The sequence below is a fragment of the Fusarium coffeatum genome (assembly GCF_003316985.1).
Source record: "Fusarium coffeatum strain FIESC_28 chromosome Unknown BRIP53273_contig_75, whole genome shotgun sequence".
Classification (NCBI taxonomy): Eukaryota; Fungi; Ascomycota; class Sordariomycetes; order Hypocreales; family Nectriaceae; genus Fusarium; species Fusarium coffeatum.
Genome location: NW_022157871.1, coordinates 15,194 through 41,937, shown reverse-complemented (window position 1 = coordinate 41,937; position 26,744 = coordinate 15,194). Strand labels below are relative to the sequence as shown.

Sequence of the window (26,744 nt, the reverse complement as noted above, 5' to 3'; positions counted from 1 at the left end):
CCAGAAAGGGGCTCATGAATGATTTCTGCCTCATATAGGCAAGACACCGCTACTTCATGTAAATAGTACGACGGCTGTCTATTTTCTTCTAAGGATTCTTGTAGGATGCACTGCACATATAGCAAGTGGAGAACGGTAGAAACGCCCAATGGTGGCGTATAGACCTGCACTCTTTCCCTAATATTATTGGAAATAATTTATTGTCCTTAACTAACATCATCACTCACAACTCTGCCGTTGGATCGAGGCAGATTCAGTCATCCGGTCTATAGGATTCTGTGTTGTTACATGTGCTCTTCTCCCACCCAAAAGTATCGGTTCCCTTAGGTGTCAACGTCCATCTTCTCCTCGGCAGGCACGTCTTCCACACTAATGTACCTCTTGATTTCCTCCTTCTTGATAATCTTCTCGTTCAGCACCGCCGTTGTGCCCTTCTCAAATCGGTAACTCTGAAGCTTGGGCTCCTTCTGGTTGGGCGTGATGTAGTTTCTCTTGAGTGTTGTCTTGTCTTTGGTGATGATAGCCACGTCGACGTTTGAACCGGAACCCAGATCGTTCCAGATACCAGCCAAGATGGCATCACTGGCCAACTTGACAGCCTCATCTTGAGTGAGATCAGGCTTCCACTGCGTCTCGAAAACACTCATAGCTGCCAAACTACCACTACCCATAGTCACGTAGGGAAGCTTATCCGTGCTGCCGTGTGCGTGGACGGTGAAGAGATGCGTGCCGGTAGGGTCGACACCAGCAACAACGAGGTAAGCACCGATGTGGCCCTGGTAGCGGAAGAGGTGCTGCTTCAGAAGGGTCATGCAGGTCACGACGCGGGGCTTGCGGCCTGTAGATAGGGAGTGCAGCTCGAGCTGAGAGGAGATGAGGGCGGTGGTGAACTCGGTATCGGCGGCTGTACCGGCACCAGCACACCAAATCTGGGGGGAGATGTAGTGAAGCTTCTCACAGTTCTTGTCGGCGACGATGGGACCGGATGTGGCTCGAGTATCGGCGGCAATCTGTTGATGCGGGTGTCAATGTTGAGCTCCTAGTTCGATGGTGGTAGCTCCATTTGGGCTTCCAAGGCCGTCTATGAAGGGTGAAAGATGCCACTTACCACAACACCGCCATCGAATATACATCCCACGATAGTCGTTCCGGTGCTGGTGGCCTTGGGGAGAGGCACGCCTCGAGCGTGGAGGGCCGCATTGCGGTTGTAGTTCGAGAAGTCGAAGCCAGGCATTTTGGAAGATCTATAATTCTCCAACCCGTGATATCAGAGTCAACGTATTTCGCTGGTCCCTGTTAACAAGGAACTTTCGCAAAACCACTATAGAATCGTTCGGGGTATCGTTTGTGGTGGGGATGATGGTAGTCGTTGACAGAGGCGAGACGGAGTGAGGTCAACAAGGCAGAGCTGATGACGAGGCTAAAAGCTGCCTTCAGCAGTTGAGCTTCAGTAGAGCACCTGTAACAGTGTGCAAAAGTGCGCTCTGATTGGGCGGGTCTCTGCAGGCACCGTCAACGCTACAAGCTGCAACAGGAGCAGTAGCACTCCAGGCACTTCATTAGAGGCAAACACGTGACGAACAAGCTTCGAAGCTTGTTACAATAAACTTAAGCAGCTACGATTCAATTGAAACTCATTGAACTTCTACACTCAACCTTGTTTCATTTCAAGGAGCACATCTCAAAGATCAATCACCGCCTGATTTCTGGACTTCACTTGTTGTCATCGATTGCTAGGTTCTAGGTAGGCAAATCTCTATCCAATCACAGACCGCCAGAGGCACGTCCCCCAGCCTACCGCTACCTAGACCTCCAGCCTACGCGCAGAGCTCCCCGGTCGCCTGGCCCACTCCTATACCTACAGCAGGCAAATTTATGAACTTCAGGACCTCTCTTCAAGGCCGGCTACTCTGCGACAGTCATGGCTTTTAGCTTTGGCAATTCAGGAAACGCCATGCTTGGGAGCGCCGCAGGAACAGGAGGTATGACCACTGGGTCTCCTCTGGAGACAATTCAGACAGATGTGAGTGCGCATTACTTTTGGTTTCTAGGTTGTTGGCCTGTTTTGGTTTGTTGACTTTGAGGACGACGTGATGATGCTAACAATCCATAATCGGTATAGGACTTAGGATTTCTTTCTATCGCCGGTGATGCGAAGGTTCGCCTCACATCTCCGTGGACATCTCTCCCATCTTCCACCGCGTCGCTACTCAGCATCGCTTCGCGCAAAGGCCTTGTCGCTGCTGCTGGACCCGATCAAGTCATCATCGCCACCACCGAGTCCGTAAGAAAGGCCTTCGAGGCACCCCAAGATGGCGACTCAGAGGTTCGCGGCTTCGAGCCTCAGCTCAAAATTCCAATGCCGATGCGGGTTTCGCAACTATCTTTCACCGCAGACGAGAACTATCTGATTCTTTCAGCGGAATCTGGAGGTGGTCTGGCCGTGTATGAAGTCCAGAGTCTGCTCTCTGGATCAACAAATTCCGCCTTCGAGCTGTCAACAAGTGGTGAAACGCTACGCGCCATGATACCGAACCCCACATCTGAGAAGGCCGAGCTTTGTGCTATTGTCACGAATAACGGTAATCTGCATATGGCGAATCTCAAAGACCGTCAGATTAGCAACCCTCTGAAGAACCAGGTTAGCTGTGTCAGTTGGAGTGCGAAAGGCAAGCAGCTATGTGCTGGCCTGGGCGATGGTACCATTTTCCAAATGACACCAGAAGGAGAGGGTAAAGGGGAGATTCCCAAGCCTCCTAACGTGGACGACTTTCATGGTAAGTGGACTAGAGGCAGACAAGATGTACTTTGGAGCAGGCTAACATCATCACAGTATCCTCCCTTACTTGGCTAGAGAACCACCTCTTCCTTTCGATCCATACTTCGAATAACCAGTCACCACCCAAATCTCTCTATCACCTTATCACGCGCCAACCACCGTCTTCTTACAACTTCCAACAGCTGACCGACCCTGTCGAGCCGTTTGGCTCAGATAAGGCGCCACATCACTCAATTCTACGTCTCCGAGACTTCCCACCTGCCCTCCAAGACATGCTCATTGTGGCTTCTACTGCGGTCTCGGAAATGGGTATATTGACACGGTCCAAAACTCCTCTGGCTACCGACAAGCCCGCGGATTCTATCACAGGAGTCTTCACACTCACAGAATTCTTGGACGACACCAAGAGACCGACACTCCCCATGACTGATTCCATGGACGATGCAGTCCCGATTGGTGTCGCACTCGATCTTTCCAGCAAGGACAAGGTTTATAAGCCAATCCCGTCAGACGTCGAACTAGAGGAGTCGCCAGGACCACTTCCAGGGTACTGGGCACTTACGCATGATGGTGTGCTCTGCGCTTGGTGGATAGTCTACAATGAGTCAATTCGACAGGGCACTTCGTATCCTCATCTGGCTGCGGTTGAGGGTACGGCTCCCGCAACGCCAGCGCCAGCCGCCCAGCCCGCTCCTGCAGCTTCGGCATCGCCCTTCGGAAACCCTGGAGCATCTGCTTTCGGGTCGACTGCTCAGCTGGGGCAGAAGTCATCCCCATGGGGTAGCAACGCTAGTTCTGCGGCTCCCAGCACAGGAGGCGCTGTATTTGGATCGAGTGGTTTCGGTAGTGCGGCTCCCTCTTCCGCCCCTGCGTTCGGTAAACCCAGCTCCATTGGCTTTGGGCAGTCATCTCAGCTAGGGTCAAAGAGTTCTCCTTGGGCTTCTGCAGCAGGCGGAGCTTCGGCCGCGACTCCTGCCTTTGGCCAGTCAGGATTTTCAAGCTTTGCGAATAACAATAACTCCAGCCCGTTTGGCCAAGCAGCAGCCAATGGGCAGTCTAGCACACCGACCTCGGGAGGATTCGCTGGCTTTGCCAGTAAGAGTGGCTTTGCTTCTGTGGGCAACGAAGGAAATACCAGCGTCTTCGGCAGTGGAAGTAAACCAGCAGGCAGCCCCTTCGGATCAACGTCCAACGCAGAGACTGCTTTCCCTGCTAAACCGTCTTCTGGTAGTCCATTTGGCTCGACACCTTTTAAACTTCAAAGCTCATTTAAACCTGATGGGTCTGCTAAAGATGACAATCCTAAGCCAACTGGTTCTTTGTTCGGTAGCAATTTTGGCTCTGCTCTTACCGATGCCAGTAACAAACCCGCCGTTACAACCCCTACACCAAGAGATGAAGAAGAAATGGACACCGCTGGACCGACAGAAGAAACTCCTCAGTCGAAACCTAAGGATACAGTCTTCACACAACAGAGTCCTGAATCTACCACTCCAACCACTACACCCGCGCCTTCCAAATTTGGCTTTGCTACATCTCCCGCACCGCAAGCATCTGCCTTTGGACAGCCATCCAAGTTTGGTTCTACTGGCGGGCTTTTCGGAAACAAGTCAGAGGCACCGAAGCCAAGCGGTGGCCTGTTTGGATCTACCTCAAGTACCCCCAAGCCAAGCGGCAGTTTGTTCAGCTCAACCTCGGAGACACCCAAGGCTAGCGGAGGTTTGTTTGGTTCACAACAGAACACGCCCAAAGCAAGCATTTTTGGCACCCAACAGAAGTTTGACAGTTATACGGGAATGTTTGGCCAGAAGTCCAGCAAGACCGAGTCTCCCAAGGTCAAACAGGAAGAAGATGATGCGCCCCTTCCTCCGGACCCGACTCCCAAGGCCAATCCCTTTGCATCGCCTGCCGCTTCAGCTAAACCCGAGGCCGCTCCCCTCCCGCCTGACTTTACATCCAAGCCGGCAAAGTCCACGACCAAGCCGGCCGAGGCTGCCGATGCTCCATTGCCACCGGACTTTGTCAATGTCTCCAAACCTACAGAAAAAGAGACTGGGGTTTCTGATGCCCCCTTGCCACCTGACCCAACCGTTTCGTCAAAGCCTAGGTCTATCTTTGATAAGCCAGAGGGTACACCAAAGGCACCGTCTTCCCTCTTCCCTGCCGTCGCCGGACCCCCCTCAATTGATAGTGACGACGAGGTTGATGACGAAGAGGAAGAGGAAGATGAAGAGGAGGAAGATGAGGATGCAGAGGAAGAAGACGACAACGGCTCAGAAGGTAGTGGCGTAGATGTCGCTAAAGACCTTAGCCCTACTGTCAGCAATCTTTCGCCTGGCTATACACCTCAAAGCTCGTTTGGTGGTCCGAACCATACTCTTGGAGCTTCTCGTACGAACCAAGAAGGGTCACGACAACTGTTTGGCGAACTCAGCCGCAATGCTCCTGTGTTCCCACGTCCCAACGCGACCAGCCCTCGCTCCCCAAGTCCAGTCCGAGGGGCGGTACCAAACAGGGTTGTGAGATCAGATAATATGAGGTCGGTTAGTGCCCCCGGAATACCTGCAAACCTTCGTGGATCCAGACAGTCTCGAATGGGTGCTTCGATCACTAGTAAAGACGTTAGCTCGGCTGAGGATCCATTCGTGGCACAACACCGGAAGATGAAAGCCAAACAGGAGGCTGCAGAGACTCAGCCATTGGTCGATGAGGAAGACGACGAAGTCCACAGACTTCTGGCGTCAGAAGTTGAAGGAAGCCTGACCATGGATGAATTCATCGCGCACTCAAACGTTGCCCCTCCTGCCAAGGAGAGTATCCCAAGCCAAGTTGAAGCCGTTTATCGGGACATCAACTCCATGATCGATACCCTTGGCTTGAATGCCCGAACTGTCAAGTCCTTCATTAAGGGACATACGGAGAACCGAAAGGAAAGCGGACGTGGCAAGGATGATCTTGACACCCCCGAGGATTGGGTTCTTTGCGAGATCGATGAGCTTGGCGAGGTTTTGGATAATGAGCTGTATGCTGATCTGGAAGATGGACGTGTTCGTGACTTGGACGACAAACTCGAAGCCTGCCACGAACTCACCAGAGACATGCATCGCCTTCGAGCTAAACAGGATGATCTTAAGCAGATCCTCATGATCAGAACCGATCCCGAGCAGGCAGAAGTAACAAAGTCTATGCCACTAAGCGCAGAACAAGCAACCCAACAAAACGAACTCAGACGAGAGTTTGCCAAGTTCTCCAAGCTCTTGGTCGAAGCTGAAGAAGCATTGACGTTGCTGAAGACCAGAATTGCAGCTGCTTCGAGTGCTTCAGGCAAGGGTAAAGCAAACGTTCCCACAGTTGATGCAGTGATTCGCACCATTGGCAAAATGACTGCCATGGTGGAAAAACGCAGTGGGGATATTGATGTTCTCGAAAACCAGATGCGTAAGGTCACCATCAATCCCGCAAGTCGAGAAGGATCTCCAATGGTTACCCCTCAGGGAAGACGAAGCGTCATGTTCTCTCCTGAAGGAACCCCTGTTCGCAATCTTCGCCATAGCTTCGCAGCCAGCATGTCGCTGGGCGCATCCGTACGAGCTACAACCCCACGCAAGAAGCTCAGTGGTTACAGCCAAGAGGAGAAGGGTGGTTTGATGCAACAGAGGGCTCGCCGACAGGCTGTACTGGGCAAGTTAAAGAGCAGCGTCGAGAAGCAAGGTGTTAGTGTTTGGACTATGGAGGATATTGAGTAATCAAGAATGACGAGAATGACACGGACTCGGGTATCGGGTATCATCAAATTATGAAACAAACAAGCATTTGTAGTTTAGAAATTAAATAGTGTATCAATCAGCCAAGTAAGCTACCCACGTAGCCAACGTATTTTCGCTCACTGTTTTGCCAACGCGCGTCCTCGTTCCATTGTTAATGGTCTTTTGCGGCTCAATTGCCATTTGTAACCCGCCAAAAACTGATCGTGGCGTTAACTCCATCAAATAAATAGAACGCCTTTTACTCCTTGGAATTGCTCTGGCCTTGAAATCAGACAGTAGAATCATTTCGGAAGACCTGATTATGCCCCAACACTAAGTTGTAGTAGGAGGAGGAGTTGCAGACAGTGGGGTGGCCGACTTGGGATCCACGACTTGGCTTTTCTTGGAGGCATCGCGAGGAATGTTGGATGGTTCAGAGTGTACTCGACAATGCTCCTTGCTCTTGTGCTCGGGATGGGGTCGAGGAGTATAGCTACGCGGTTCAATATCAGCTAAAAGCATGTGAATTGGGATCTGGGTTACTTTGTGTACTTTACGAAAGAGAGCATCTTGAATGCAAGATTGGTGGTTTTGTTTAGGCAGAAGATTGTTGATAGGGTCGTCAATGTTGTATTTGAAGGTGAATACTTGGTTAAAGATGAAGTTACTGAATCTGAAGTGAAAGAGGGGGGAAGTTGGCAACATTTATATAGTCGACTTCTTGCAAGTCCAAATCGTATTACACATATCACATTACAGACACCATTCAAGCCGGACCGGCCGTGCCCCGATGATTATCTACGGAAATCTTTTACTGTACGTGTGACTGCGACCGGCATCAACTTAAAAGATGAGACAGGGATTGAACAAGGACTCTGCGTTCAACTGGAGGGCATGGGCTTAACACTGACGTCGTACAAGTCGCCCAGAAAGGAAGCAGTGAGATATCTCATCGGGAGAAGTGTGCGCGTGATGCTTGGAGGGAGGAGGACGAACTGCGTCGCAACTGAATTCGCATGTGCCTTGTTGGTAAATGTGAAATCTGGCGATAGACGATGGGTGATTGGGTGTGCTGATCTCGAGAGGCCGGCCCGGTGGGTGAGTCTGTTCAACAATGACCTGCCGAGTACGGAGCAGCAGGGGACTAATCTCGGCATCCTGATCAAGATTCGAGAAAGTCTGGCTGAGGATGTTTGCCTGTTGACGGAACTTCAAGGGTGTATCTAGATAATTGGTCAGGCGCAAACAAGCCGAAGTCGCTCGTTATCATATCATACATTAAGGGTTGTGACAGAGTATTGTCACTGCCCATATCAAAGGGTCTTCTACACCACTGAATTCAGTAAATGCATTTGGCGAACAAAGCCACCTCGACTGACATTGATAGTATCAGGCCATCGTCGTCCAAGGTACGTACTTATAGCTTACACGGACTGACGGAGTGGAGCACCTGATCTGGAGCCGAAACATGGGTCGGGAACGGTCGGCGGTCTCGGAGACAAGTGGGGTTATCCCGTCTTAGTACCAAGCTTGAGAGCGTCGCGCTCGCGACTGCATCTTTTTTCAACGGAGACCCACTATCGACCCCACTCTCTTCACCTTGAACTCACCGAGCGTTCACCTCGGAGGGGCTTCAAAAAATTATTGTTTGCTTCGCTCATCACTACTGATACCATCACCACCAACCAACCTTAATAATTCTCTTTTTCCCCCCTGCAAAGCGAAAAACAACACAACCGCAATGGCTCCCACACAGCAGGCTGGGTGGAGGAACGCTCCCTCCGCAGATGATATTGCGCGCCGTCAGGTAAACCAACAATTGTCTAAGTCGTGATCGCATCTGAATCTAACTTTTTGCGCGCCCAGACTGTCGGCATCAACAAGGAAACTGTCTCGCACATTTCCTCTACCGACTACCCCGGACATCACCCTGGCGAGGATCTTGCCTTCTCCGTTGATCGCTTTCGCGACGCCTTTTCTGTAAACTTCCACCAGAACGACCAGTTCCTCTCTTCTTTCTCTCTCGTTGGAATCGATGCCTCGCTCGCAAACGCTTTCCGTCGTATCATGCTCTCCGAGATTCCTACACTCGCTATCGAGAATGTCTACATCGAAAACAATACCTCGGTCATTCAGGACGAGGTCCTCGCCCACCGCCTTGGTCTTATCCCCTTCAAAGGTGGTCGCGAAGGTCTGCATAACTTCCTCAAGTGGCACAAGAAGCCAGAGGCTGGCGAAGACCCTTATGCCGGTTGCTTTGACTACAACACTGTTCGTCTCGAGCTCAATGTGACGTGTACCGTCAACAAGGATGCCTCGCCTTCCGAGAACGACCCTCTCAAGGCGTACCATAACGCTCACGTTTATGCGCGCGACATCGTCTTTGTGCCCACGGGCAAGCAGGTCGAATACTTTAGCGGCGAAGACGCTATTGCGCCCACGAACCCTGGTATCTTGATTGCCAAGCTACGACCCCGACAGACCATCAACCTCTCCATGCACATGCACAAGGGCGTTGGATCCGATCACGCCAAGTTTTCTCCCGTTGCCACAGCCTCTTACCGCCTGCTACCTACCATTACGATCACCAAGCCCATTCTCGGAGCCGACGCCGAAAAGTTTGCCAAGTGCTTCCCCAAGGGTGTTATTGGCCTTGAGAAGGTCACGGCCGAGGATGCTGCCCAGACTGGCAGCGGTTATGAGGGCCACAAGGGCGAGACCAAGGCTGTGGTCGTTGATGCCATGAAGGATACGGTTAGCCGAGAGGCTCTACGCCATGAAGAGTTTGCCGGTAAGGTGAAGCTAGGCCGAAGACGGGACCACTTCATCTTCTCTGTCGAGAGCACGGGGCAGTGGGATAGTGATGAGCTCTTCCTTGAGTCAGTTAAGCATCTAAAGCTCAAGTGCAAGAAGCTTGAGCAGCAAGTTATCAACATGGTGCGGTAATATGCTACATGGATCAAAACAGGGGGTTGGGTCTTGTTTGGCGCTTTTATCATAATTTGGTTGAATTTGATTTTTTGCGGTCTCTACGGTTAGATAAAAAGGAATGATACCATGACCACATCATAATACTCTCACTCCGTCTCTCTTTACTCCGTGGCAATGCTTGCTCCCTCTTGTGTAATTTATCTGGTTTCCCATGTAGACCTCTGGCTGACATGTCCAACGCCGAAAGATGCCCAAAAGCCTGAACGCCATACGCCGACTTGGGCTAAGGATAGGATACGATCACGAAACTGTCTTGAATTTGAAGTAGAATTCGAACTCGAGAGGGAATGCTGGGTCGGTGACAACGACCTGCTGTCTGTCTTCGAGCCCGAGTTCTTGCAACGTCTTGCTCAAGTTGGGGCGTGTCTGTTCCTCCAAACCAGGAGGGAACTGCATGTACAAGGTCTTTCCTTCGGCACGGATTGAGGGTTTCTTTAGCTGAGCTTCAGGTCGGATAGCAAATGACTCGATCAGCTCTTGCAGTGTGGTCTTGGGGTTGACCTCAAGGGGGCGAGCTTGACGTCCACAAACAGGACAATCATCCTTCTTCTCATGCTTAAAGGTGTAGGTGTAAATGCTGTCGTTACCCGAGTACATCATGTAGTTCTCTTCGAATCCGAGGCATGGTGCTGAGGTTGTTGCAATCTTGAAAGCTTCATTACAGCACGAGGCGGCGATGATGGCATTAGTAGAAGCAATAGCCGGGATGATGTTCTTGATCGTTCCTTGTGTTAAGGAATAAGTGACACCTGGGATACCAAACTCCTCAGCTCGCGTGAGAGCTTTCTGGAACAGCCATGTAACGTGTTCCGGGTCATCCTTATCTAGCTTTGGGAATGGCTTCTCTTGGTCCCAAGCAATAACATGGGCCCACTCGATGCAATGCTCGGGTTGTCGAGGGATGGAAGCAATAGTGCATAGTGGAACAGCGGCACGTGGGGCGTGCATGTCAAGCTGGCACTCGATACAAGATGTTATCGTCGGAAAGATGACTCGGGCTTGGCCTTTAAAGCCTTCGGTGCCGCCATCAATCAATGGTTTTATCGCATCTGGGTCGTCCTCTGCTCCCTCGGCAATGGAGACCAGCATAGCGTTAATCCAGCGGCGGGCTTCAATGCTATCCAAGCCGCAAATGACAAGCTGAAATTGTTTGTAGAAGTCCTCGTCGAAATCTTGGATACGGTTGTTATGGGCTGTTATGGAGACGCCCTTTACTCTCTTCTGGACAAACTCAGCAGCCACCTCGGCTTTATACTTGCCAACATCATCCTTTCTGAAGAGGAATTGACGGTTCAAATTGGAAATATCAATAGTATCTGAAGCAACGTGAGTCAGCGCTTGTGTCTTTAGTTAGTGGACGGAAGCTGACGAACCCATATCTATCACATGGATATTCTTGAATTTCGACATGGCAAGATTCTTGAGGATTTCACATCCCAGGCCGCCCGCACCACTGTTTAATAGGAGTCAATATGGAGGTCATCGTAGCATGAGGAGAACGTGACTGACATGACACTATGTGATATTAGCACAGCTTCCAATAGGATAGCATGAGAATGGAAAGACGTACAGAATCTTGAACTTTTCAAATTGAGCAAGAAATTCTGGTTCAGTAGCTCCAGGATCGGTATAGGGTCCGGCATTGTGACGAATCTGGTTGAGATATCTCCTTTGCTAACGGTTAATATTGGTGGTCTCAAGAGCTACAGCTTCAGCTTCTAGCAGCCGAAAGGATAAGACGTTACCATCGCGTATCTTCGTAGCTACCAGCTACTGTCTGAGTATCAATACTCATCTCGTTTAGGTCCAAATAAGTTTCTGGGATCTAGACGATATCGCGACTAGAAGAACAAAGTACTTAGACTAGGAATGGAAGGGAGCGGTCGTGGAGCGTGGAGAGGGTGAGCTCTTTGGAAGGATCCGTGCGTGGGGGAGGATCGTCATTGCCTAAAGTACCTGAGCTTGCTCGGTGAGTCTCGGTGAAGGTGGGGTCAGTGTAACTTGACTGAGGCATCCGTCTTTAAATCACATTTATTGGCTGTATCTCTAACTTCACATACGACTTGCAACGAGTAAAAGAAAGGTCCGAATTTTAATTTAGAAACTCAAGAACATATTCGAACTCATACCAAGCAAACCATTGCAACGGTTCAAGTATGGACGATCTTCTCACGCCCGTGAGCACCACGTACCTCAAACCGCGAAAAGAGTCTGAACCACTCTTCTCAGAAGTCAAGACGTCCTCTTCTACCCAGCCAGAACCAAGGAAAATCAGTACCATCTCAAAAGCCGATGATGCCATAGATGTGCTAAAGAATCAGCCCGATTATGACAGCCTTATAACGGTCTTGCAGTTTCTGACGAATTCCAAACCATTATCTGACAACTTCTCGCTTTCAACGCCTAGTCCTAAGAGCGCATTGATTGTGCATTTACTCGTCTCCGAAATCGGGCCAAACTATTGGACTTTGTTACATGAAGGAACTTCTGATGGTGGTGCTCAGGACGCTGAGCTTTTTCTGGGTTGTGTGCGGAGTTTAACTGGCATCAATGCTATCATTACACAAATTAGAACTCTTATTCAAGAGTCACGAATGGGTGGGAAAGAACAGAAGAGGGCCGACTTGTCACTGAATGCCAGTATTCTTCTGAGTATATTATCTGCTGCCCTCAACAGCCACGAAGCGCTGCCTGTGATCTGGGCCTCCTCAACAAAAGCTATCGCGAACCATGGCCTCCAACGAATTCAATCTCAGAAACTGGCCTCTGTCCTCACAAATGGCCAAATCGTATCAACTTCCGCTGAAGCTCTAGAGATAATCGGTCGTGATCGAGAGAGGGATGACACTAAGTGGATTGCCGACGGACTACAATACAGCAAGTGGGTTGGAAGCAGTATCGTCTCATGGGTCAAATTATCCCCCGAACCTGATGCCATGGCTTTTGCTTCTGAATTGTTCCAGAAATCTCTGTCATTGCACCACTCAGGTAAAACTCGTAAGATGCCGGCTCATCGACGTATGCTTACTTCTCTATTACAGAAACCCTTATCAGAGCGGTTATCGATGGACTTCTGCTTTCCAAAGAAAGCTCGGCTCAGACATTCACACAAATTGCCCTCAACCAACCGCGGTCTTCTAAGAAAGTTCTTCATGTCTTACTACATCATCTCTCGCGCAAATTTTTGAGCCACCTGTCTTTAGAAGATACATCTCCGGACAAGAACGTCTCCGCCGTCGCTGGGCTTCTAAAAGAAGTGACGTTGAACGACGAGTTTAGAAGAGATACACTAATAGAGTGGTGTTCGTCTTCCTCGGGTGCTGGTCTAGGCGATGGTGTTGGTATTCGACGTGCTGTCATAGCCGCGCTTTCTCAAGACCGAGAAGCCATTGCAGCCGTGCTGGAAAAGAGCCTCGCGCAATTTGGAGACGAGTTATATATCAGACACTCGGCAATCCTGCAGCAGGATGGTAAGAGCTACCTAAGTTTCCTCCAAGTCTCAACTTGCTTACTTTTCCTTAGTACATACACAGATACTGCTGCTGGCAGCTGGTTATGTGCACAGAATATCTCCCATGAAGCTGACCTTGCTCATGCGAGTCGGTACATATATGAATACAATCTCGAATCGTATCGGTTCAACACAATCAAGAGCACAGTTTCTCGGCCTGGTCGTAGGCGAGGCACTGTCTGCTCTTATTGATGATAATAAGAAGAGGCTGGACTTCAAGATGGAGGAGACGGATACCGAAGAAGCACAACAGTTAAAGGGGCTAACAAAAGTCTCTGACCTCGCTGGACCTATCGACCCCATCCTTTCAAATGTCACGGTGGAAGCAATACCCGAGAAGCGGAAGCCTGCGACATCTAGCAAAGCCGTTCAGAAAAAGCCCAAACAGAAAAAGCCTGCTGTTGCAGAAGTTAAACCAAAGGCCATCATCGAGGAGATCGATTCTTCAGAAGGAGACGAGGATCTTGCTCCTTATTCAAAAGACTCCGATCCCGAAGATTCTGACGACGATGCAACCCTTGTTCAGCGCAACAAGCCCAAACCTCCCGTGTATATCAGGGACCTCATTTCATACCTGAGGGATTCTGAATCATATGACAAGCAGTTACTTGCCTTACAAACTGCCCCAGTTCTCATCCGACGCAAGGCCAACTACGGCACTGAAGTCAGTTTTCATGCCGATGAATTGGCTGGGCTCTTGGTCGGTATCCAAGACAAATTTGAGATCGAAAACTTCCAGGACTTGAGAGTGCAAGGCATGGTGTCCTTGGTGGTCTCTCAACCCAAGACCATGGCCCCTTGGTTTGCCCGCACTTTCTTCGAGGGCGACTACTCCCTCTATCAGCGAACATCAGTTCTCATTACACTAGGCTTGTCAGCTCGAGAATTGGCTGGGTTTGAGGTTTCACAGTATGATTCGGCTGCTGTCTTTCCTTCTAAGCGGCTTCCTGAAAAGATGGAGCAGTTATACCTTGGCCCCTCAAACGATAACAATGCTCTTCCGTCTTCTCAACTGAAAGCACTCCCAGCAAATGCCCTGGATAGTATCTCACAATCCCTCACATCTTCGTTCCTGGCGCCTCTCGCTGCAGAAGCGGCCGATGCAAGCACAGGGCCAGATGTCCTCAAGCTTCAAAGCTTCACCGCACGCTACAAGTCTAAGACCAAAGCCAAACCTCGCGTCCGTGCTATTCCTAATACAACGGCCGCTCTCCTTGCCACATCGTTCTTCTCTCCGCTTGCTGCCCACTTTCAGGTCGCTCTCCGCTCCGCGAAGCCAATTATTCTCAACCATGCTCTTCTAGCTCTTTATCTGCAAACTCTAGGTATTATCGTCCACGCTGCGGGCCCCTCAACTCTTTCCCTGCCACAACTTACAGCGGAACTGTGGGATCTACTACTGGGTGTTCGTGTGCACGTGTTGGGTGATCTCGGTGCCATGAAGGGCTGGTTGGTCGCCATAGCCTCACTCTTAGAAGTGAATGGTGGTGATTTGAGACGGCTTTGTGAGACCCAGGGGCGTGAAGTTATGGAGACAAGAGAATGGGTTGCGATGGTTTTCGAGAAGACAAGAGGGGAAGATGGAGGAGAGGAGAATGATGTCAAGATGCTGGCGGCAGGCGTACTGATCAGGCTCGGTGAGGCCATTGAAAAGTATCAAGCTCTACTTATGGGAGACATGATTGGATTTCAGTAGATCTAATCAAGGACCCGAAAGGATACCTATTTCTACTCTTCTTTTCGTAATTACCATTATGGTCATACATCGTTTACACAGTTCCCATTCCCAGATCAATGCCTGCTACCAATCCCAAACCCACTCCAAACTATGATATGATGATGTTTTAGCCTACATATCCAAATAATCAACCCCAAGCACATCACGGAGCTTCTACCGATTCCAATCTTGTGGTGCTCGCTCTCCGGAGCGGCAGACCTGACAAGCATGCATTTGCATGGCTGAGATGATCACTCAAACTCATAGCCAGACGTCGAAGTTCTTCCTTAACGTCTTCCGACGAACCCTGTCCTTCCAGGACCATTGGAGAAGGCGCAGTAGGTGCCGGTGGAAGAAAAGAGGGCGGTTGATAAGAACGCGGATAGTCGTCCCGAGCCTGGGATCGATCCGACTGAGGCTGAAGTGGAGGAGGTTGAAGCGCAAGTTCGGGAGCAGCGAGTGTATGAGAAGTGAACGACTCAGGATCTGTGTCAGCGAACTCGCTAAGAGAATACGGTCTCTCAGTCAGAGAAATCCCGTTGGTAGAGGGAGACTGTGATTGCGCCGGGGGCTGTTGGTATAGCGGGACCTGAGTCTGCTGGTAGTTCATTTGCGAGTCGTTAAGAGAGAGGTCCGCAACAGCCGTCGCATATTCGGAGTCGTCTGATACGTAAATGGAAGGTTCTCGTATGCTATTGGGCATAACATAAAGAGAAGCGTGCTTTTCCAGTTGGAAAGGGTCCGCCGCTCCTATTTCCGAGCCGGCCAGAGATCCCACATCTGAGTGTGAGGTTGATGGCCTGGTATAGTCACCCATAGGGATAGGGTCCGCCAAACTCATGTCCAAGTCAATGAGACTGCCTGTTGACACCCGATTGTTTCCTGGTGAAGGGACAGCCAGATCGTTAAACTGGGCCGAAGGCTGAAGCGGTTCCGTGGGAGGGTGGATAAGACGGCTGGTGCTCGGTCCTTGGTCATCGTTGAAAGGAAATCTGAACATCTCAGGATTCGCTGACGCCGGGGGAGCCATCGAGGGGAACTTCCAATCCCGTGTTCGGCGATTATTGCTCATGTCAGCGGGGTCGCTAAGGGGTGCCTTATTGTAGGACACATCGCCAAAGTCGTAATCGGTAGATGCTCTTGGATCTCCTGCTCTTATGGTGTTCAAATCGACGAATTCGGAGAGGTTGCTACCATCTAGGGACATGTCGAGATCGATAAGGGATTCCCTTACACCAGGAGACTGTGACGAATCGTCTCGCAAGGGTAAGTCTGACGCCGGGGGAGGCTGGGAAGGTTGAAAGTCGGCAGTAGGCGGAGGAAACGGGCGACCATAGTATGCTCGAGAGTTGTCTTCATAGTTCGATATCGTATTTGGGTCAAATAGCTTTTCCAAAGGTGCCTTGACGGAAGGCAGATGAGGTGGTGGGCGTCGACGTGACTTCGGTTTTTGTGTACGCGAAGCATCGTCGAAGCCATCTTGTTTAAAGTCGACATTGGAACCATAAACGTCGAACACGGCTTGGGCGTCACCAGTTTGAAGGACTTGCTGGTCAAATGCGGCAGTGGTACTGAAGTTCCACTCATCATTGTCCAAGGCCTGAAAGCCGAGATCAGAAGGCCCTTGAGCTCCTCCTGCAGAGAAGAGAGATTTGCGAACACCACCTTGGGCCTCCCACAACTTGTAGCCCCTAACCAAGTGTGCTAGGCCTGAGGTGGGATAGGCATCTTGGGTGTTATATATGTACCGGTGTCGCTGAATCTGTTCAATGGTGGGGCGTTGTTTGGGATCATCTACCAAACAATACGCCACGAGGTCTTTCAGCCCTTGAGAGTATCGGTCACCCTCGAGACGAGGGAGGTGCTGTTTGAGGTAAGAACCAAGTCTGTTGAAATCCATCATTCCTGCCGCTACACTTGGCGGTAGACCCGATGCAATCTCGAAGACCATGGCGCCAAAAGCCCAGATATCTACCTCGGTACCGTATGAAGTGGAATTGTCAAAAAGTTCGGGAGCCATCCAATGAGGTGTACCAATAACCGTCGAACGCTTATCGAACTTGGTTTCGATGACACCGGCAACTCCAAAATCGCAAAGCTGCACGTTTCCCTCCTCGGTAACCAAGATATTCGCACATTTGATATCTCTGTGAATGATGCCTTGGCCATGAACCCAATAGATAGCCTCCGCCACCTCACGCAAGATGGGAATAATCCATTTCTCCTGGAGACCACCTGGTGAAGTCGGTTTCATAAGAGTAGCCACACTACCTCCGGCGCAATACTCAGTGATCATCCACATAGACTGTCCAACAGGAAGAGCGTCGATGACATGGTTGATGTTCTTGGCACCACTGTCACTGAGAAGTTGCAAGGCGTTGATCTCTTTGAGTAAATCGCTGTATGTATCGGCAAGCTTGGGGTTGACAGTATCGCTCTCCTCAATGTCGATGATCTTGACAGCAACAAGTTGATTCGTTGTTAGAGAAGTGGCTTTGTATACACGGCCGAAGCTGCCCTTGCCGATGAGCTCTGAAAGACGATACTGGGGAGGGTCCTTTCCGACCTTTAAGCACTGCTCGGCGACGACCTTTTGCATTTTCTTTGCATCTTCAATTGCTTTTTGCTTTCCGACTGAAGAGTCAGGTCCTCTTGGTTGAAGCGAGGCCATGGTGATGGAATATTTGGGCGACTGTTTTGGGTTGGGAATGGATGCTCAGGTAGCAGGGATATAGCTAAGTAAAAGCCGGAGTGAATAACGGTATAGATATGTGTTGGTTTACTTCATGATACATTCACGCTGCGCAGGTATGAAAAAGAAAGTCAAACAGATCGTGAGGCAGGCTGGGAAGGCGCAAACCTCTCAAGATCAGACAGAAAAGAAACCAGAAGCGAAGAGATGCGATGAGTTAAAGACAAGGATTTTGCTGATGTTGAAACTGCAAGTAGCTTTGAGACTGTTGCGAAAAGGGAGCAGCCCCCTTGACGCTTTCCCCATGGAGGTGGACTTATGTTACAGGTTCTGGTGAGCTAATAAGTGGAGATAACCTATGGACTCGACTTGTGGCGGTGTGCCAGCGTGGCTGACACTCTATAGAGAGTACTTGACCTTACCTTACGCAAGTAGTACCCATTTCCATGTGTAGGTACTGTAATTCAGGACTCGAAGAAAAAGAAGAAGAAAGGATAATGATAATTCATGTCATTGTCACACTAATGACAGGGGTCAAATACTTGTATACTCTTCTATATCAATATGGTTTTGCTACATACTACTCTTCAATGTTTGCCCCCAAAACATCCTTTATCTAAGATATGTTCCTCAACACCAAATTATATCCATAGCCAGGCACCTTCTTCACACCGCTGGATCAACCAACGAAAATGCAATGAAAGAACCATACTGGTCTCCGAAGAGGAAGAACCTGCGCATCGCTTGGAAGCAGTGTAATACCAAGGACACATTGAAAATGGTTCAGCAACGCAAGCGTGGCCGAACCATCACCAATTGATCAAAAATTAGGTTAAGAAGAAAGTGTAAAGGGATTAACCTATACAAGAACAGATACTACACTTGATCAAAGTCATATGGCAAAGAGACCTTGGTACAGAAAAAAAGAAAAGAGATGGGAAATCAGGGCAAGGCGCTCCTTTTATACCCCTTCTCCACGAAGGTTTGGGGCCTTGTAACTGAGGGCAAAAGTGTATAAAGTGAGTAACTTTAGATGTGACTCATTCTTAAGCTTAATTCAAGTCAGATGATGATGGAATTTTTCTTTCTTAGTATGTGATATGCTAGGCTGCAACGGATGCCTAAAAAGGGCTGAAGTATCTGAGTAAGTTTCGGCTGTGCTTGGAAGCAAATGCGTGAGTTTACAGGCTTGGGGTGGACAGTTTTGACAGGCAGCAGCATCCATTTCATAAGGTCGTCCAGTACTCATCTGTCTATTATCCTCATGTTTATCATCAGCTCATCTAAGGCCATCTCATTCTGTAATGACTTCTTAGGAAGTGCCCTCCAACCGTTGTAGCATCTTGCCATGAACTCCTTTCCATCCAGCCTCACATGAACTTTTGATCATGCCGAGCATCAGCCTTGAGCATGAAATGGTGACGTTTTCGATGATCTTCAACCCCCCATCAGCAGTTTCCTCAATATCCCATACCGTCTCCAACACCAAGCCCACTGGACCCCGCGTTCTCACAAAGACGCCTTTCTCTAGGTCAATAAACTCATAAGTGCTGACCACATCAGAATCCCAAAGCCCCGCTGGCAGCGTGTGAACTCTGTCTGTCACAGAGTAGCAATCCGGTTGCGCAACTGGTTTAAGTTCAAGCGTGTCAGGAATTGAAGGAGCAGGCTCCGGTGTTGGCAGAGCTTCGTATTTGGTCATGTAGGGATCGCATTGTATGAAAAAGACATGGTCGTGAAGCATCCCGATAGCTTTAGAGGCTGGTGTACCTTTTGGGACTAGCGATACGTGCTGTATCTGGGCTGTTGACCGAAACATGGTTAAAGAGGATGTCGAGGTGAGATATTGACTGGCTTTTGATGCAAGTGAGCTGGTCGATTGCAGTTTGAAGGAAACAGAATGATAGTCGTCTCAAAAGAGGGAAGCTTTCGTCGCATATCTGGTAATCAAAGTTATAAAAGGGCGAGCGCTGTGGTGGTTATGAAGTTTCAAGGGTCTTAATCGATTATCGTTTACGACATGGAACAGTCCCTTGTTTCATTCAAGTATCATATCGCATTGGCGCTAGATGTAAATGTCTACACGTGCACCATCAATTCAATATTGGACCAGATCCCTGGGTTTGAAGTCAGGGAGGGAAAGCTATTCGGACATTTTATTACGAGAATCTTTTTCCGTGAACCTAGATTATTCCCAACTCGAAGACTCCCGACCGGGATGCCAGGCCTCTCTCAGATTTGCTCTCTACAACCGTCACGTGATAGCGCGATGGACACATATTTGCCACCTTCCGCGTTTTCGCGTAAAGTTTCAAGCTCATCCCACTTTGTCTGGACCCCTTGCCGCTTTTCCAAGGGATCACTACATGACTCAATCAGTTTTGTCTCTCCTTCTGGGAAGAATTTGACATTAAGGCTTTCTTGCATGATCGGTTACAATTTCGACCCTCTAAGTCTGCCATCAACTTTTTTCCAATTCGCTGGTTTTCACAATGGTCACCCCAAAGAAAACGATCCGATCGCATACACCAAAAAAGGGCTCTTCAGCTTCACAACTGCCCAAGAAACCCGTCAAAGCCAATCAGAGCATTCTGAGTTTCTTCAAAAAGGCTGAGAAACATGAAACTTCTCTTTTCCTCGGAGAATCACAAGAGATTGCGGAAACCGAGGATCTCTACACTGCCGATGACGCTGACATTTCGACTCGATTCAACGAGACTGGTTCACCAAACAAAAGACGAAAACTAAGCCAAGAGCCCGAGCAAACGACTAAAAAGGAATGTTCCGTGAAAGTTGAAGAGATAGTTGTAACGAAAGACCGCTCATCACCTGTTAAGAGCGATGACGAACCACGAAAGAAGTCAACGAAACCCAAGATCAAGACTCCCTTCGTGGACTCAGACAGCGAGGATGAACCTGATGAAACCAAAGCCACAAACAACAAGTCTGAGAAACAAGGCCAATGTACGGAGTTTTCCCCGCATAACGAGGTCCCGACGGACGGATTTACTAAGACCGATGAAAAGAAAGAGACAGATACTAGTGCCCCGGCTCTGAAACAGGAAGATTCGACATACCAAAATTTTGACGACTTTGAAGATATAGCAGACGAAGAATTACCCGATTTAAACGATTTGGAGGGAGAGGAGATGCGAGTAATGCGTTTCATGAAAGAGCAGGCACGATTAGAGGCGGAAGAAGCAGGAGTATCGAGCGAAGATTTGGCCGACGACCCTCTTGACGACGATTCCATGACGGAGAGCTGTCCAATTTGCAATGGCAGTCTGACGGGGATTTCCATAGATGAAGCGACACGGCATGTCAACTCCTGCCTCGACGAACACCCAATCCCTTTACCAAAGGAGAAAGCAACGGCAGAGAAGCTTTCCCCTACCAAGCCCACCCCAAATCACGAGGTCGAATCAACTGAAGTCGGCAAGCGATTCGCGCGTGCCGCCGTACCCAGACCTGGCCAGGCCAATCCCTTGGATGTCAAGACTTCTGGCCCAGCTCCTAAAACGGCCTTTTCTAAGCTCATGTCCAATAAGGCTGAAGACTCGGCATGGCAAGAGGCTGCCGCCGCCGAGCATGCTTCACGAGGAAAGCAAGCTTACGAGAGGACATGTCCTTTTTACAAAATTATGCCTGGTTTCTCCATCTGCGTCGATGCGTTTCGTTATGGTGCCGTCCAAGGTTGTAAAGCGTATTTTTTGAGCCATTTCCATAGCGACCATTACATCGGATTGACAGCAAGATGGTGCCATGGTCCTATATATTGCAGCAAGGTCACTGGCAGTCTTGTCAGAAATCAGCTACGCACGGCGGCGAAGTGGGTTGTCGAGCTTGAGTTCGATAAATCCTACGACATACCGGGGACTGAAGGTGCAACCGTTACGATGATACCAGCAAATCATTGTCCGGGAAGCTCACTATTTCTCTTCGAGAAAACAATGAAACAAGGAACCAACAGTCGCGTCCAGCGTATATTGCATTGTGGAGATTTCAGAGCTTGTCCTGCGCATGTCAAGCATCCTCTTCTCAAACCAGAGATTGCTGATTCCATTCCCGGGAAGATTAAACAACAACATATTGATATTTGCTATTTGGATACGACATACCTCAACCCACGATACTCCTTTCCGCCCCAGAACGATGTCATTCAAGCTTGTGCCGACCTCTGTGGATCAATGTCTCCTGACCCGAATTGCAAAGACGATATTTGGGAAAAAGCCAGTGGACAGGGTACTCCCGCGGTCAGCAAATTCTTCCCGAATACAAAACCTGATGAGGCTGGAAAGGTCGATGCCAAGAACAAGCCGCCTCAACGTCTACTCGTGATTTGTGGCACCTACTCGATTGGAAAGGAGCGCATCTGCATCTCCATCGCTAAAGCTCTAAAGTCTAAAATCTTTGCATCGCCTGGCAAGATTAAAATCTGCAAACAGCTTGATGACCCAGAGCTCTCTGCGCTCCTCACATCCGATCCTCTAGAGGCGCAAGTGCACATGCAGATGTTGATGGAGATTCGTGCCGAGACTCTTCAAGAGTATCTCAATAGCTACAAACCGTATTTCAGCCGTATAGTTGGACTTCGCCCCAGCGGTTGGAACTTTCGACCAGCGGGCAAAGCTATTGGTGCCAACACTCCTCCTGGAAGCATTCATACTCAGCAGATCCTCCACGACAAGGGATGGCGCACGCGTTTCGGGTACAAGGACTTTATTCCACAGCGAGGCAGCACCAAAGAAGCCATGTGTTTCGGTGTCCCATACTCAGAGCATAGTAGTTTCCGAGAACTGGCTATGTTTCTCATGAGTTTGAGAATTGAAAAGGTCGTGCCAACAGTTAATGTAGGCAGTGAGCAGTCAAGAAAGCGGATGAAGGGGTGGACAGATCGTTGGCTGTCTGAGAGGAGACGAGCAGGGTTGGTGATACCGCTTATTGAAGGTGAAGATAACGACCAAGTGGCTGAGAAAGAACTGTGGGACGGTAAACCAGGCAAGGCAGGGGGGGCGTTTTGGTAATAACGATTCTATTGAAGTGATGAATAGTAGATTTTGTATTGTAGCGAGAAACTGAATAAATCTTAGGTGGTCTGCGAGCCAGAGTCACAATTCTGGATACCTGCTTATATGAATTTGTGCCCAGTTGTCAGAACCAGTGTTAGAAAACTGATGCCACCCAGGCCTTGAATTATTCGCAATGCTGAGCATTTTGAGAAGAGGAAAAGAACAGCATTTCATTATCCATATCAGGAGCCAACGCCTCATGAGTCCTTCCTTTTTTGCCATCTCGTTTCTAATGCAGTTGACATCTAGAAGTCAATTCCTACTTAATTCGCTCTTCCTCTCATCCATTCATTTGAACCACTCATTTCGCTTTGGCTTGCTGAGCAGCCGCTTCTGTAAAACACCAAATATTAGCTCGATAACTTTGCGAGAAGTCAGAAAAAAAAGGAACAAGAAAAACTTACCTCTTCGGGTGGCGTCTTCCAGCAGCTGGGTGTCGACGGACGCACCAGGAAGGTGAACGTATCTCACGACTGAGCCTCGAATGAAGACATTCTTAACGGAGCTCTACAAAACCAGTCAGTTAATCTGTACCAATCGCTAGTAAAGAAATTCTCTTTAGGTTACGTTACGTACGAGATGAGGGTACTTAAGCTCCTCCACAACCTGAATGTCATCGAGCTTGATGTTGAGGTACTGATCCACACTCTTAAGGATACCCTTGAGTTGAATATCGTTCTTGAGCTCTACAGTGACCTCATGGTCAATCAGGGTCTTGAAAAAGCTGTGCGAGAAAGAGTGTTAGCTTGAGGAACGTGGGGTGCGGCATGGTACATGGGTGAGTGTGTGTAGGTACCTGAAGAAGAGCATCGTGTCGGTGACTCTTTCACGCTCGCGTCTCTTGTCTTAGATAGGGTAAACGTCGTCTGATGTCCCTTATGGTATAGCGAAAGTGAAAGGAGGAGACCTCTCGATAATTAATGGGGGTATTCTTCGGGAGAGGCGGTTTAGATCGTTGGTGGTGCAAGATCTCCATCATGATAGCGGCTGCAGGTGAGGCGCTGTGTAGAATACGGTCACGTGACTAATCATGGCATCTTTAGAACGACGCCCTCGACGCAGTTGTAAGACATCAATATCATTATTGAAGTGCAAATATATCTCAAATTTAGAAAATTTTCTTATCTTCTCAAGTATAAGTTTTCTCCAGTGTGGGAGTTGTCTTCCTGGTTCGTCATCCGTGAACGAGACCTTTCACGAACATTTAGGCTGGCTCAACACTATTATACGCAATGGCAGAAACTGTACAGGAAGGGAAAATGCAACAATGCCTATTTAGATTGATCATGGTCTTTCACGCTCTAATTGCTCTGTTTGCGTGTTATCAATGGCGTATATAAATCCCTGTGATTCCTATTCCTTTCCTCGAAACCCTTTCCAATACCGCTGGAGTTGAGCAAACATCTTCATTGACACCCATATTCTGCAGACGAAAAGCAGTGTTTTGCAGTCCCAACGCCGCGCAAGTCCGGTAAATACCAACTTCTTTATTTCATGATTCGTGTGATTATGCGATGGTGGTCTGTATGCTCTATGCTACGTAACGATACAAAGAGGGTGAGCCATCTTCATCCGGACGCTCGAGGTATTCTCTAGCGATAAGATCTTCGATTCGCTTTTTAATAAGCGACACTTCAGGTTTGAAGCGACCCGAGAGTTGAGAGAGAACTTCGCTAGTTAACTGAGAATGTGGAAGTTCCTTCCGAGACCTGCAAGAGCTCGTTAGTGTCTGAGAACAAGCGGCAGAATAAGAACAAGCGATACATACTTCATGATCCTCACAATCGCTGCATCAACAATGTGAGCCCGGGTTTGATTGTTCTTCTCCTCGGTGGTCTTTCTCTCCGTCGTGTCTTCTACCTTTGACACCGCGTTGATAATGGGCGCTTTGATGCGAATAGTCTTGCTTTGGAAAGATGCGTTGAAAGTAAACTTGTCACCAGGTTTTACCGATTTATTGGCCGGATCCTTGAGCAAAACGCGAGATTTGGGAGCTACCGCAATCGCGGTCAAAGTCCTCATAAGATCCTGGTTCGAGATGTTGGTCTTGGCTTGAATCTCCTCAAATGTTAATGATTCGCCATCTTCCAAATCGTTGAAGAGGAGCAGGACAACCATGGCAAACGTCGGCACATTGATTTCATATCTCCGCTCTCGCGATAGCGTGCCAGACTTTCCAGGGATGGCCGGGAAAGTACATTTGATGTCAGAACTACCAGTTGTGCCGATCCAGGTAAGTTTACGTCCGTTACGGTTCGTCAGATAGAATTGCTCGAAGCTCGCCTGCAGTCGTTGCAATTCAGGCGGGTATGTGCACGTAACACGAGAACCCTCGCCAATCTGCGAAGAACGACCCATGACCTCAGGCGGCCAATAGTTCGTGGTAAGAACATTGATATTGAGGTCCGTAGTCTTACTACCGTCTCCAACATCACGGATGTGGTCACGGTAGCCAGCAGTCAGCTCCGTAGACGTGACCAGATCTCTGAACATGCCTTCAAACTTGCTAGTGAACTGCTGTCCAAGTTCTTGCTTCATTCGAGAGATGATTTGCTTTTCAACATCGTGGCTTTCAGACTTGCCATGAAGGAGTCGTCTGGCCAGGTGTCTCTGATAATATGTCTGAAACAAGTCTCTATCTTGGAGATACCGGATTAAGACGATGGCCTTCTCCAAAACAGTATCCACCTCTGCTTCTGTCTTGCCCTTGATACCTCTTTTGAGGTTATCATCAATAAACAGTGACACATATTCAGAGCTCCGGTTGAACAGATTGATGAAGTCGGAAAAGCTCTTGGTGAGAGCGCTTTGAATAATAAGATCATCCTGGAAGCAAGTAGTCCAAAGATTATCAAACTTGTCCTTGAGGCGAAGTACATCATCCACCCATTTGATTGCAGCCGCAGTCTGCTGAGCAGCAGGGTTTAGTGTCTTTGTCTTTTCGCCCTCACCTCCTTCATCGCCCTCGCCTTGGCCGGTCGAGAAATCAGTGTTCTTCAGGACCTTTTCGATTTCGAGTCCAAGCTCAACCACGCGACGTTGCAAAATAACTCTGAGCGCTTCCTTTGTAGAGTCCACTCTAGAAATGAGTTTGTAGAGAATAGAGAGCTCTTCGGTCTTGTCGTTGTCGATCATCCACTTCAATCCACTTCCTTCCAGAGCCAGAAATTCACCCAAGTGCTTGGTTATCAATTCTTCATCGATGGTCGATGTGACTCTTTGCAACGTCTCCATCTCTATCGTGGTTCGACAGCGATCAATTTCCTGGTTTAGTCTCATTTGAGTGTGCCGCAGCCAAGCTCCGGCGTCTGCTTCGCGTAGCAGTTTCTCGCACTCAGCAGCATAATAGACTCTGCTATGCTCAAGGAAACGGGGTTCGAAAACTGTGGTGTAGAGTTTGTCACTGTCTTTCTCGTCTTCGGTCTCGTAAAGGCTACTAAGCATACGGGTGCAGCTTCGAATAAGGTTTCTGTCGACGATGTCTCCTTCGCGCTCCATGTCAATCTGGTCAAGCAAGACCGATATCAGAATATCGACGACCTTGTCTTTGGTGTTGGTGTTCAAAGATGATCGTAGAATATGCTCTCGGAAAAGCGCGATAGTGGTGGCGAAAATAGGGACTCGTTGTGCCTCGAGCTGGGTATAGCCACGATCCAGGTACATTAGTATATCTGCCGTCATGTTCATGGACATGTTGTGGTCTTCCCATCGATCGCGTATGCCCGTGAGAAACCGTTCCCCAGTCTGTCGTCTTTCGTTGACCGATGTCGCCGAGGTTCGTTCGCCTCCAATATTGATCAGACTTTTACTGAACAACTCTCGGATTCGGGGAATAACATGTTCGGCAAACCACTGCTCCTCGAAAGTCTTGACTCTCTCGTACAGAACCTCTCCCTTCTTCTTAAGAACGATTTTATACGCTGCTCGGTAGAGTTCTTCGAAAGATAGCCGACTGCAGTTTTTCATGTGGATGTCGTTGAGTGCTTCTTTAAGCATTTTCCAGCACGCTTCAAAGTCGGAGCCTTCGCCAGCCTCGCTTGGCTATACATATATTTGTTAGTTTGCGATCTTAAGCCAGGGTACAAGCTACTTGTTGTGATGTTGGTCATGAAGCTCTTGCTCTGGGTTCATACTTACGCGCACAATGCGACGAGGGGGGCGAATCCTACCCCGAGCGCCAGCTGTTCCTCGCCCCGAAATCATGTTTGCCTCTTAATTACAACCTGGCGATGTCGCCCC

At 49.1% G+C, this 26,744-nt stretch overlaps 10 protein-coding genes across 10 annotated transcripts; 4 read left to right on the top strand and 6 right to left on the bottom strand.

The window, feature by feature from the left end:
- Positions 1-323: 323 nt before the first annotated feature.
- On the bottom strand, positions 324-1,234 carry FIESC28_03547 (uncharacterized protein; the record flags this gene model as incomplete). The annotated part of the gene is made up of 2 exons (XM_031157696.1): positions 324-1,010; positions 1,109-1,234. 2 exons carry the CDS (start codon positions 1,232-1,234, stop codon positions 324-326), a joined length of 813 nt encoding a protein of 270 aa, XP_031018209.1.
- A 720-nt stretch (positions 1,235-1,954) lies between these two features.
- FIESC28_03546 (uncharacterized protein) lies at positions 1,955-6,525 on the top strand (the record flags this gene model as incomplete). Its single annotated transcript, XM_031157695.1, has 3 exons — positions 1,955-2,023; positions 2,123-2,777; positions 2,834-6,525. 3 exons carry the CDS (start codon positions 1,955-1,957, stop codon positions 6,523-6,525), a joined length of 4,416 nt encoding a protein of 1,471 aa, XP_031018208.1.
- A 1,741-nt stretch (positions 6,526-8,266) lies between these two features.
- Positions 8,267-9,471, top strand: FIESC28_03545 (uncharacterized protein; the record flags this gene model as incomplete). Its single annotated transcript, XM_031157694.1, has 2 exons — positions 8,267-8,332; positions 8,392-9,471. 2 exons carry the CDS (start codon positions 8,267-8,269, stop codon positions 9,469-9,471), a joined length of 1,146 nt encoding a protein of 381 aa, XP_031018207.1.
- A 285-nt stretch (positions 9,472-9,756) lies between these two features.
- Positions 9,757-11,311, bottom strand: FIESC28_03544 (uncharacterized protein; the record flags this gene model as incomplete). The annotated part of the gene is made up of 5 exons (XM_031157693.1): positions 9,757-10,832; positions 10,890-10,969; positions 11,026-11,031; positions 11,087-11,185; positions 11,262-11,311. The coding sequence occupies 5 exons, from the start codon at positions 11,309-11,311 to the stop codon at positions 9,757-9,759; spliced, it is 1,311 nt and encodes a 436-aa protein (XP_031018206.1).
- Positions 11,312-11,672: 361 nt separating this feature from the next.
- Positions 11,673-14,723, top strand: FIESC28_03543 (uncharacterized protein; the record flags this gene model as incomplete). Its single annotated transcript, XM_031157692.1, has 3 exons — positions 11,673-12,504; positions 12,558-12,986; positions 13,039-14,723. The coding sequence occupies 3 exons, from the start codon at positions 11,673-11,675 to the stop codon at positions 14,721-14,723; spliced, it is 2,946 nt and encodes a 981-aa protein (XP_031018205.1).
- A 184-nt stretch (positions 14,724-14,907) lies between these two features.
- FIESC28_03542 (uncharacterized protein) lies at positions 14,908-17,415 on the bottom strand (the record flags this gene model as incomplete). The annotated part of the gene is made up of 1 exon (XM_031157691.1): positions 14,908-17,415. One exon carries the CDS (start codon positions 17,413-17,415, stop codon positions 14,908-14,910), a length of 2,508 nt encoding a protein of 835 aa, XP_031018204.1.
- A 1,333-nt stretch (positions 17,416-18,748) lies between these two features.
- FIESC28_03541 (uncharacterized protein) lies at positions 18,749-19,255 on the bottom strand (the record flags this gene model as incomplete). Its single annotated transcript, XM_031157690.1, has 1 exon — positions 18,749-19,255. One exon carries the CDS (start codon positions 19,253-19,255, stop codon positions 18,749-18,751), a length of 507 nt encoding a protein of 168 aa, XP_031018203.1.
- Positions 19,256-19,928: 673 nt separating this feature from the next.
- Positions 19,929-22,460, top strand: FIESC28_03540 (uncharacterized protein; the record flags this gene model as incomplete). The annotated part of the gene is made up of 1 exon (XM_031157689.1): positions 19,929-22,460. One exon carries the CDS (start codon positions 19,929-19,931, stop codon positions 22,458-22,460), a length of 2,532 nt encoding a protein of 843 aa, XP_031018202.1.
- Positions 22,461-22,806: 346 nt separating this feature from the next.
- Positions 22,807-23,315, bottom strand: FIESC28_03539 (uncharacterized protein; the record flags this gene model as incomplete). Its single annotated transcript, XM_031157688.1, has 4 exons — positions 22,807-22,838; positions 22,910-23,012; positions 23,082-23,229; positions 23,302-23,315. The coding sequence occupies 4 exons, from the start codon at positions 23,313-23,315 to the stop codon at positions 22,807-22,809; spliced, it is 297 nt and encodes a 98-aa protein (XP_031018201.1).
- A 721-nt stretch (positions 23,316-24,036) lies between these two features.
- Positions 24,037-26,708, bottom strand: FIESC28_03538 (uncharacterized protein; the record flags this gene model as incomplete). Its single annotated transcript, XM_031157687.1, has 3 exons — positions 24,037-24,214; positions 24,274-26,546; positions 26,643-26,708. 3 exons carry the CDS (start codon positions 26,706-26,708, stop codon positions 24,037-24,039), a joined length of 2,517 nt encoding a protein of 838 aa, XP_031018200.1.
- Positions 26,709-26,744: the final 36 nt, after the last annotated feature.